A 12373-nucleotide genomic window follows, 5' to 3' on the forward strand; every position below is an offset into this window, starting at 1 on the left:
AAAAAAGATGAAGCAGATGCTAAACACTTGCTGGGACTTCTATATTGATAACATCATTATCCCAATTAACCTTACCGTTGCTCAACTTTTTCATATCCTCCCTTTGCTCCAGGGATTCAAGGAGTCTTATAAAATAAATACACTTATATTTCTAGATATGTTTATATGAACACATAGAGATGTGGCAGCTTTCACATCAAATCATTGTGATAATTTTTAAAAATGTTTATTTAGCTTTATTTAATTTGAAAGACAGAGCAAGGGTGGGAAAGATAGTTTTCACTTACTGGTTCACTCCCAATATGTCTGCAATGGCTGGAGCTGGATCAGGAACTCCATCCAAGCCTCCTACATAGGTGACAGGAGCCCAAATAGCTGAGCCATCATGGCTTCCCACCCCAATCCCCTGCCCCAGTTGCATTAGCAGGAAGCTGGATCAGAAGCAGAGCAGCTGGGACTCGAATCAGCATTCTGATGTGGGATGTCAGCATCCCAGGGGGCAGCTTAACTCTCTGCACAACAACACCTGCCACTTTTGGTAACTATTTTTTTTTTTTTTTGACAGGCAGAGTGGACAGTGAGAGAGAGACAGAGAGAAAGGTCTTCCTTTTCCATTGGCTCACCCCCCAATGGCCGCTGCGGCCGGCGCACTGCGGCTGGCGCACTGTGCGGATCCGAAGCCAGGAGCCAGGTGCTTCCCTGGTCTCCCATGGGGTGCAGGGCCCAAGCACTTGGGCCATCCTCCACTGCCTTCCAGGGCCATAGCAGAGAGCTGGACTGGAAGAGGAGTAACCAGAACAGAATCTGGCACCCTGACCAGGACTAGAACCCGGTGTGCCGGCGCCGCAGGCGGAGGGTTAGCCTATTGAGCCGCAGCACTGGCCCTTGGTAACTATTAACTCATAGAATGGTATTGAGGAAAGAGGCAGACACAGGAGAAATTACCAGGATTTTCTTCATGTACATATGAACTATTAGAGTTAATATGAAGACAATGTGCTACTTTTGTGATTATAGACATGAAGCAGAAAATATAGATGCTGTGACAGGATGAAAATGCTGAAAAATAACAGGAAAGAAAGGAAATAAGAAGTATGATTAAGGCTCAGGCCAGCAGTGTACAAAGCACACATAAAGTGATATAGAAAAATGGATCTGGGGCTGGTGCTGTGGCATGGCAGGTGGAGCCGCCACCTGCCGTGCCGGCATCCCATGTGGGCGCCAGTTCGAGTCTCAGCTGCTCCTCTTCCGATCCACCTCTCTGCTATGGCCTGGGAATGCAGTGGAGGATGGCCCAACTGCTTGGGCCCCTGCACCCGCGTGGGGGGCCCGGGAGAGGCTCCTGGCTCCTGGCTTCGGATTGGTGCAGCTCTGGCCGTTGTGGCCATCTGGGGGGGTGAATCAGCGGATGGAAGACCTCTCTCTCTCTCTCTCTCTCTCCCTCTCTCTCTCTCTTTCTCTCTCTCCTTCTCTCTCTGTGTAACTCTGACTTTCAAGTAAATAAATAAATCTTTAAAAAAAAAAAAAAAAAGAAATGTGGATCTGAGCTTTTGGCCACCCCCAAGAAAATCAGCACAATCAGGTGGTTCCAGGTACTTGCGTGGAAAATACAGATCCGCTGCCTAAACAAATTGCTCAAAAGCAGTGACAAAGAGAAAACCTTCAGAACAACTACTGAGCAAAGACACACTGTGTGTGCAGGAACAAAGAGAAGGAAGAAAAGAGACTTTTCCGGCACAAGAGCACAGGAGAACACAGTGGAAAATCACCTTCAAAGAACTGAAAGAAAAGGAAGCCTTAATCTAGAATTCTATACCCATCAATGTATCTTTCAGAAACAAAGGCAAAATAAAGACTTTCAGATATATAAAAGCTGAAAGAATTCATTGCTAACACACACTAGGATGTTAGATATTCTTGAGGTCAAAAGAAAATGATACCAGGTGAATGAAAATGTGGAACTACAGAGGAAATTCAGAGCACTTCAAATGGTCAGGACATGGAAAATCAGATTGTCTATTTTTATTAATTTAAATATTTTTAAAGATAATTGATTTTTTTTACTTTATTTTATTTTTGACAGGCAGAGTGGACAGTGAGAGAGAGAGAGAGAGAGAGAAAGGTCTTCCTTTGCCGTTGGTTCACCTTCCAATGGCCGCCGCGGCTGGCGCGCTGCGGCCGGCGCACCGCGCTGATCCGATGGCAGGAGCCAGGTGCTTTTCCTGGTCTCCCATGGGGTGCAGGGCCCAAGCACTTGGGCCATCCTCCACTGCACTCCCTGGCCACAGCAGAGAACTGGCCTGGAAGAGGGGCAACCGGGACAGAATCCGGCACCCCGACCGGGACTAGAACCTGGTGTGCCGGTGCCGCAAGGCGGAGGATTAGCCTGTTGAGCCACGGCGCTGGCCAAGATAATTGATTTTTAAACAAAAATAATAAATTATAAGGGGCTTACACTATGTGTAAAAGCAAAAACAATAACAATGATTGAAATGGGAAGAGATGAAAATAATTACTGTAAAGTACTTAAACTCTTTGTGAGTGCCAATTATACAATTACATACAAACCTTTCCAAAAATTGAAAGAGGGAATACTTCCCAACTCATTTAAGGACAGTATTATCCTAATACCACAACTAGAAAAATATTGCAAGAAAAGAAAATTACACAGCAATACCAATTAAGAACATGAATACAAAAGTGGTAAGCAAAATTTTTCTAAAAATGAATATAGGGGCCAGGGCTGTGGCATAGTGGGCTAAGCCACTGTCTGCAGTGCCAGCATCCTATAGGGTCGCTAGTTCATGTCCCGGCTGTTACTCTTTTGATCCAACTCTCAGCTATGGTCTGGGAAAGCAATAGAAGATGGCCCAAGTCCTTGGGCCTCTGCACTTCCATGGGAGACCCAGAAGAAGCTCCTAGCTCCTGGCTTCGGATCAGCTCAGCTCTGGCAGTTGAGGCCATTTGGGGAGTGAATCAGTGGATGGAAGACATCTCTCTCTGCCTCTGCCTCTCTCTGTTTGTAACTCTACCTCTCAAATAAATAAATATTTTTAAAAAAATGAATGCAATAATACACACAGAGGATAATACATCATGACCAGGTAGAATTTATCCCAGGAATGCAAATGGCATTCTAAGATTATTTAATGTAATCCTCCATTGAACAAACTAAAAAAGAAAAAAAAAACATACAATCATCTCAATAGACGCATAAAAAGTATTTGAAGAAACTCAAAAAGCTTGACAAAAACACTAAGCAAAGTCAGATTAGATGGGAACTTCCCCAACTGGATAAACAATTTCTACAATAAAACCACTGACATCAGGCTTAGGTTTAAAAGGCTGAATGCTTTCCCCATAAGTCCAAGAATAACTCCAGAATATCTGTTTTCACTTTTTGCATTCAAGATTGTTCCTTTTTTTCTAGCCAGTGCCAGCAGACAAAACATTAGAAAAAAGTTATCTTTATTCGCAAATATTGATCAACTTTTTGTAGAAAACCCAATGAAATCCACAGAAAGGCTACTAGAACTAATATGTAGTTTAGCAAGGCTGATGTACACAAGATCAGCCTAAAAGAATCAATTAGGGGCCAGTGCTATGGCATAGCGGGTAAAGCTGCCCCTTTCAGTGCTGGCATCCCATGTGGGCGCCAGTTCGAGTCCCGGCTGCTCCACTTCTGATCCAGCTCTCTGCCATGGCTTGGGAAAACAGCAGAAGATGGCCCAGATCTTTGGGCCCCTGCACCAATGTGGGAGACCTGGAGGAAGCCCTTGGCTCCTGGCTTCGGATTGGTGCAGCTCCGGTGGTTGCGGCCATCTGGGGAGTGAACCTGCAGGTGGAAGACCTCTCTTTCTCTCTGTCTCCACCTCTGCCTCTCTGTAACTCTGCATTTTAAATAAATAAATCTTTAAAAAATTATATGTTTCTATATTAGCAACAACCAATCTGAAAGTGAAAATTAAAAATAATTACCTTGTAATAACATAGAATAAATATGACAAAAGATAACAAAGACTCATATTTAAAATTACAAAAAAATTGCTGAGAGAAATTAAAGAGCTAGATAAATGGAGAGATATACTGCATTCATGGGTTAAGAGACAGATACAATATTATTAAGAAATCAACTATCTATAATTTGATCTTTAGATTCAATGCAATCTCAATCAAAATCCCAACAGGATTACTATAGAAATTAGGAGGCTGACTCAAAATTCATGTGGAAATTCAAAGGACTTAGATTAGCCTAAACAACACTGAAAGAGAAGAACAAAGTTGGAGAACTAACACTCCCTGATTTCAACATTTCATATAAAGTTATAGAAATCAAGGTAATATAGTATTACAGTCAATATAAACAAACACATCAATGAGACAGGATGGAAAGTCCAGAAATAGATCTTCATATCTATTTTTAATAAAGGCACAGATAGAATTCATTGAAGAAAGGACAGTATTTTCAACAATTGGAAGAATTGGTTACCCATATGTAAAATCATGAATTTCAAATTGATACATCACATCATATTCAAAAATTGACTAAAAATGGATTAAAGGCCTAACGGTAAAAACTAAAACTCTAAAATTTCTAGTGATAAATATAAGAGAAAACCATTTGGATCCTTAATTTAGGCAAATTATGTTTAGTTATGATTTCAAAACCATTGGACTTCGTCAAAATTAGAAATACCTTCTCTTTGAAAGGTACTCTTTTTTATTTTTTATTTTTTTAAAAATTTATTTATTTATTTGAAAGTCAGAGTTATACAGAGAGAGAAGGAGAGGCAGAGAGAGAGAGAGAGAGAGAGAGAGAGAGAGAGAGAGAATGTCTTGCATCCAATGGTTCACTCCCCAATCGGCCGCAACAGCGGAGCTGCACCGAACCAAAGCCAGGAGCCAGGAACTTCTTCCGGGTCTCCCACGTAGGTGCAGGCGCCCAAGGACTTGGGCCATCTTCTACTGCTTTCCCAGGCCATAGCAGAGAGCCAGATCGGAAGTGGAGCAGCTGGCTCTCGAACCGGCACCCATATGGGATGCCGGCGCTTCAGGCCAGGGCATTAACCTGCTGTGCCACAGTAATGGCCCCAAAAGGTACTCTTTCTTAAAAAACGAAGATTTATTTATTTGAAAGTCAGAGTTACTGAGAAAGAGAGAGAGAGAGAGAGAGAGAGAGAGAGAGAGAGAGAGAGATCTTCCACCTGCTGATTCATTCCCCCATTTGGCTGCAACAGCCAGGGCTAGGTGAGCTGAAGCAGGAGCCGGGAGCTTCTTCTGGGTCTCCCACATGGATGGCAGGGGTAGAAATACTTGGGCCTTCTTCTACTGCCTTCACAGGGAGTTGGGCAGAAGTGGAACAGCCAGGACACAAACTGGTGCCCATCTAGGATGCCAGTATTGTAGGTGGCAGCTTAACTCGCAATACCACAATGCCAACCCTTGAAAGGTACTCTTAGTGAATGAAAGGGAAAGGCACAAACTGGAAGAATATCTTTGCAAATCATATGTGTCACAAAGCAAGTACTTATATTCATAATACAAAAAGAACTCTATTAACTCAATAGTAAAGAAACAAAAAAATCCAATTTTTAAAAATGTGCAAAAGATCTGAACATACTCTCCACTAAATAAAATATATGGATAGCAAGTAAGCATAGAAAAACATACTCAAAATTGCATTAGGGAAATGCAAATTAAATTCACAATGAGATACTACTACATACATTATTATACAACCTGTAACTCTGACTATCGAATGAGTAAGTCTTTTAAATTAAATAAGTAAGTAAAATATATCTGACAAAAAGAGTACATACTATATGACTTCCCTGCTATAACACTCTGGAAAATGTAAACTAAACTACACAGACAGAAAGCAAATCAATGGTTTTCTGAGCATAGGGATAGGGGACATAAGGATTGGATAGGAGAGGAAGATAATAAGGAGAATGAGGAAGCTGTTGGGATGATGGATGTGTTCATTATAAATTATGTTTCGTGGGTGAATACATTTGTCAAAACTTACTGAATTGTATGTATTAAATATGTGTTGCTTATTGCATGCCCATTATACCTCAGTAAAGCTATTTGTGAAAAAGGAATTAATGTTCTACAGTGATGGATCAATTTTTTGTGTCTTTAGGCAATCTTCTTCATTTTCTTGGTTACTTTCAACTGAGCTCTTGACAAATATTCACCATGATTCAATAACATTTGCTTAAAAAAATTCCCATCATTCTGGAGAAGCAAACTCCAGCTGGATAATATTTTAGGGTTGGGGCAGGGCCTACAGCCACAGAGGTAGATGACCAGGCTGTGAAGTCTGGGGAGTCCTGTCACGGAACCTGGTAAAATGTGGGAATGTGGTTCAGATGATGCCTGCTATGAGTGGCACGTATGAGACCTGGCTGCCACATAGCCTCTAGGCTGCTTCTAGGTGTCTCTACCTTGCTGTCTGCTCTAGCCACACTCAGCTCAGCACAGGGAACTGCTTTCTACATAGAACAGGATTGGGCTCCAGGAAGGAAAGTAACTCCCTTGCTACAGCTTCTCTGACACCACACTCTGCCTCCTTTTCTAGCTCACATGTGCACCAACCCACAGTCTCTGGGCTTCTAGTTCTCCCTCACACTGGTGCCAGGTAGCCGCCAGCTCACACATCCTCACAGGGCCTGAGTTGCACTTGAAGCAGAGCTCCCAACAGCACTGACTCACAGCCTCCTAGGCCTGGGGCTTTCTGAGGCCACATGACTTCCAAGAACATCAGATCCCCTAAAGTTCTGAAGACCGGCTAGGCCCAGAAATCCACACAAGCTTCTGCAGTTGTTAATCCACAGTGGAGCCGCCATCTGCAGCCACGCACTGTGGACTTGATGCCTACTCACCACTCTCTTGTCCGGAACTCTCTGGGTAAACACCTTGTAGAGTCGCCAGCTCTTCCCCAGAATGGGACCAAACACAAGGGAGGTTCCAATGCACAGCATGGACAGTCGGATCTACAGGTGGAAGAGTCCCAACAGGAAACTGTCAGTTCTTCACGCATCTTGACCTGCAAAGCCTCAGACCTACAGAGGGCAGGGGGTAGAAGCTGGACCTCCCCAACTAAGTGTCCCAGGGACCCCTTGACATTATACTATCATACCTCAGTAAAGCTATTTGTGAAAAAGGAAGTAGTGTTCCACAAAGAAAAAGGGAACCACCATCCAGAGGAGCAGCTGCTTTAAAAATGTATCAAAACTTTAAGATTACATTCAAAACAATTTTTTAAGACATCACATACCTGGATGAGAGTTTCCATTGAGGTCCCCACTAAAACATCTTGAATCCCAAAGAGGTAAGCGCTGCTGTAAGTCAGACAACTGCCCAGTAAGGTCACGATGTTCAGATTGGGGCTGGACATCTTCACAATCCTAGAGTGGACCGGCAGGGAGACACAGCCATGACCCTCTGCCCTGGGGTCAGGGGCCCGCAAGACCCCAAAGCTTCCCCACCAGCTTAATCTCCAAGGCAGCCCCAGACGAAGGGTCCCTGTGGGAAGAAAGCACTTCACAGCCCTGTGAAAACTTAAGATTTATTTAAATTTATTTTCTAAAAGAACTAAATCCTGACACTTCTCCCTTGTATAATTCCAAGTCTTTTAAAAGAAGGCTGACTACCTACAAGCAGGTGGTGTCAGAGTTAGGATTTTCTCTGTGAAGCCTACGGTTGCTAAGGGACTGCTCTATATGCAGGTATGAATAAACAGCTAGCAGGTATAGATACCCACAGAGGCGGGCGGAACCTGTAGAAAAGAGCTGTAAGGTAAATCATTAATCAGAAAGAGGTTTGGGAATTTTTTCATACACTATTTATTTTATTTGATACGCAGACTTTTTCTTTTTCTACATGATCAAGAGAGAAAGAGGAAGCAGGGATCAAACGCAGGAAATTTGGGAAGGTATCTTCTGCAGTAGTTTTCAAAGGAGGTTAGAGAGCAGTTTGGAGGTTACTGGGAGATGTGGGCAAATCCTGGGCACCAACAGGGCTTCAGGACATGACTTGGTTAGTCTAAATAGAAAACCAGGCCTATTGGAGTGATTGATCACAGACAAGTAAAAGTAACAAGTAGGAATGTAATTGTATTTAAGACGTAGCCTAAATAGTATATTCTACTTAAACGGAATAGTGCTACTAAGAGCCAGGTGATAACTACACTTAATTATACTTAAAAAAAGATTTACATGAAAGAGGGTAGGAGGGAAGGAGGGAGAGAGGAAGTGAGACAGACAGATCACATTCACTGGTTCAGCCCTCAAATGCCTGCCACAGCTGGGGCTTGCCCAGTCTCAAACTCAGTCCGGGTCTCCCACACACATGGCAGGGACCCAGTTACCGAGACCCAGTTACCTGAATCGTTGCTACAAAGCCTCCCAGGAGGCTGGAATTGAGAGTAACATTGGGACCTGAATATGGGATGCAAGAGTCCCAAGCAGTGTCTTAAAGACACCTACCTCTACCATTTTAAAATAAAAAAAGAGGAGGAAAGCATTCTTTGCTGTCTCTTGATTACCTGCTACCCCCTTAAAGCCAACACAAAATCATCCTCCTTGGGAGCCTATTTTAAATCTCCTATAACCAAATTCGAGGTCTCACCCTATCCACTACTTATTCAGGTCTGTCTCCTCAGTCTGCATGTCTTCAAATTGTGGACTTACGGAGCATGATCTTCCTGAGTTCCTTTGCCTCTCTGTGTAAGAAGTAAGAATACATGGTGAATATGAGGCCGGCGCCGCGGCTCACTAGGCTAATCCTCTGCCTTGCGGCGCTGGCACACCGGGTTCTAGTCCCGGTCGGGGCACCAGATTCCGTCCCGGTTGCCCCTCTTCCAGGCCAGCTCTCTGCTATGGCCCGGGAGTGCAGTGGAGGATGGCCCAAGTGCTTGGGCCCTGCACCCCATGGGAGACCAGGAGAAGCACCTGGCTCCTGCTTTTGGATCAGCGCAGTGCGCTGGTCGCAGCGTGCCAACTGCGGCGGCCATTGGAGGGTGAACCAATGGCAAAGGAAGACCTTTCTCTCTCTCTCTCTCTCTCTCTCTCTCTCACTGTCCACTCTGCCTGTCAAAAATAAAAAATAAAAAAAAAGAATACATGGTGAATATGAACTACAGAGTAAGAACAATGCTAACCAGCGGCTTCCCAAATCATGACTCTATGTACACCCTGGGAGAACCAGGTAATGGCTCATGAAAGATCTCTGTGAGTGAGATCTCAGCGGAAAGAACGGGGCCATCAAAGAAGGAGGTACCTTTCTCTGAAGGGAGGAGAGAACTTCCACTTTGACTATGACCCTATCAGAATAAGATCAAAGTCAGCGAACTCTAAAGGCTTCCATAGCCCTGGCAACTTATGACTAGAGCCTAGGGAGATTACTGACGCCATGAACAGGAGTGTCAAATTGTTAAGTCAGCAACAGGAGTCACTGTGTACTTACATCCCATGTGGGATCTGTCCTTAATGTGTTGTCTAATGTGCAGTGATGCTGTAACTAGTACTGAAACAGTATTTTTACACTTTGTGTTTCTGTGTGGATACAAACTGATGAGATCTTTACTAATTATATACTGAATCGATCTTCTGTATATAAAGATAATTGGAAATTTAAAAAAAAATCTGGTGTTAAATTGGAAATGGCATAGAAAATTAATTTTTAAAAAAATATTATGTAGGATCTCTGTCTTTAATGTGCTGTACACTCTTATTTAATGCTATAACTAGTACTCCAACAGTATTTTTTTTTTCACTTTGTGTTGCTATATGGGGGCAAACTGTTGAAATCTTTACCTAATATATACTAAACTGATCTTCTATATATAAAGAGAATTGAAAATGAATCTTGATGTGATTGGAAGGGGAGAGGGAGCGGGAAAGGGGAGGGTTGTGGGTGGGAGGGAAGTTTTGGGAGGGGGAAGCCATTGTAACCCATAAGCTGTACTTTGGAACTTTATATTCATTAAATAAAAGTTTAATAATAAAAAAAAGAAAGAAAGTAATTGGGGGGCCAGTGCTGTGGTACAGTGGGTTAAAGCCCTGGCCTGAAGTACTGGCATCCTATATGGGCAGCGGTTCAAGTCCCAGCTGCTCCATTTCCAATCCAGCTCTCTGCTATGGCTTGGGAAAGCAGTGGAGAATAGTTCAAGTCCTTGGGTCCCTGCACCCACATGGGTGACCTGGAGGAAGCTCCTGGCTCCTGGCTTAGGGTTGGCTCAGCTCCAGTCATTGCAGCCATTTGGGGAGTGAACCAGAGGATGGAAGACATCTCTCTCTCTCTCTCTCTCTCTCCTCTCTCTCTCTCCACCTCTGCCTCTCTGTAACTCTGCCTTTCAAATAAATAAAATAGATCTTTAAAAAAAAAAAAAAAGAAAGAGAAATTAATTGGGTCTCTGCCACTCCCACACACTTGGATTGAGTTTCCAGGTTCCTGGTTTTGGCCAAGCCAATTTCTAGCTGTTGGGGAATGGACCAGCAGATGGAAGATCTCTCTTTACTTGTCAAATAAAATGGAAGCAAACAAACAAATAAATAAAACATTTACAAAAGACCTTATGGTGGTCTCCTCAAAAAGCAACAGCCTGGGTCCCACAGTGACGTATCTATTTTGTTTAGATCCCTAAAAGGTAGGTTTCTCACTTAATTCTTCTCTGAATCCATTTTATTTGAAAACCATTGTCTAATCAGATCTCCTCTGAGTGCATAAAATCTGCATAAAATCCTGATTTGGACTTCCTCTCCTTGCTGCTTTAGTTAGGAGGAACTCAACTTAGTTAGCTTTTAAAGAAATATTTATTTATTATTAGTTAATTAGTTGATAAAGGCAGAGAGAGAGAGAGAGAGAGAGAGAGATCAATCTCCCATCCTTTGGTTCATTCCCCAAATGGCTGCATCAGCCTGGGCTGGGCCAGGCCAAAGTCAGGAGCCAGGAACTCCATCAGGTCTCCCCAGGTGAGAGGCTTCCACTTGGGCCATCACTGTTGCTTTTCCCTGAGCGTTAGCAGGGAGCTGGCACAGAAGTGGAGCAGCCAGGACTTGAACTGGCACTGTGATGTGGGTTGCTGGCATCATAAGTAGCAGTTTAATCCTCTGCATCACAATGACAGCCCCTCAATTTAGTTTCTACAAAATAGATATTACATTGTCACATCTCTGATGCTGGTGCAAATTCATTGTTTAATTAGACATGCTATTAACTTATATGGCATTATGTATATTTTGAATAATTTTACTGAAAATTTGCCCAAGGGAAAAAAATTGAATATAACATGATTTCCCTATTTTGTTTGGCCAAATGAGCAACTGTGAACTCACTGAAAGGTGAATCATCTTCAATTCTGCCAGTGAATTATGTATGTCTGGGAAGTGTATTTGTCATTTTCATAGGAATTCAACTACCAGCATCATTTGTCATTTATACCTTTCTGTAGAGCTGAAAGATGAAGCTTACGTAGATGAATATTTTCATTCAGCCACAAGCACACATAATTTCCACAAGGCAAGTAGATTTAAATGTTACATACTAAATTGTGACTAGCCAGTGCCATCTAGATTATGATGTCTCCTTACGAAGAATTAAAAGCCTAGCCTGGGTGACTGGCCATCAGAAACAAGGAAGTGGTATTTTTTGTTTTTTGTTTACTTTTAAGGGATTAGATAGCTATCTCATCATCTCTTATTCTTCATTTATTGACTAGAAATGTAAGGCACAGGCTTTTTTGATTTTTTTTTTTTTATTCTCAAGTAGGGTCTCAATACTTGTATTCATCTACACCTGCAGAGCTTGTACAATCCTGCATTATCAACTCAATAGTCTTTCATGAATTCAGATGCTGAAGTGATAATCACCAGCTCACAAGTGTGGTGTTCTAAAAGTCTTCATCAAATACTGGTTTCAGCATGTGGAAGTTTACAAAATTTGGAGTTACTGAGTCTGGAGACATCACCTGAAAATGAGATATAAGGTACTTCTGGGTACACTGTGACTGTAAGGAAATTCTCAGATGTCACAGGGCCATGCTTTCTCAAATGTTCTAGGAGTTTACAAAAATTGTATCAGTGACTTTTAACACATGCAGAACCAAATGTGAATGTCTTAAAAAATATTTTTAACAAAATTGTGAAAATCTATTGAATTTCTTTTTCAGTTTGATTTTTAATCCATGTCACAATGGGATTATAAATCCGTCTAGGTCATTTAAAGTTCCAAAGAATTATATCCTAATGATATCTGATGTGTTCCAGCAAATTTGCTATTGTTCTTGTGTCTAATGTATCAGTCAAACTCAACCCAATTCAAATTATGCATACCTCAAGCTATTATTAATGTGACCTCTAATCATTTA

The 12373-nt window shown here is 42.3% G+C and overlaps 1 protein-coding gene across 2 annotated transcripts in view; it reads right to left on the reverse strand.

The window, feature by feature from the left end:
• GPR156 (G protein-coupled receptor 156) overlaps window positions 1–12373 on the reverse strand; it is a 113614-nt gene that overhangs the window by 20860 nt on the left and 80381 nt on the right. For both annotated transcript variants that reach the window (XM_062208663.1, XM_062208665.1), the window contains 2 exons: window positions 7283–7412; window positions 6888–6998 (listed from right to left, as the gene is read on the reverse strand). In XM_062208663.1, the coding sequence (XP_062064647.1) occupies window positions 6888–6998; window positions 7283–7412 (241 nt within the window). The remainder of the gene's footprint in view (window positions 1–6887; window positions 6999–7282; window positions 7413–12373) is intronic.

Source organism: Lepus europaeus, chromosome 2 (genome assembly GCF_033115175.1).
Source record: "Lepus europaeus isolate LE1 chromosome 2, mLepTim1.pri, whole genome shotgun sequence".
NCBI lineage: Eukaryota > Metazoa > Chordata > Mammalia > Lagomorpha > Leporidae > Lepus > Lepus europaeus.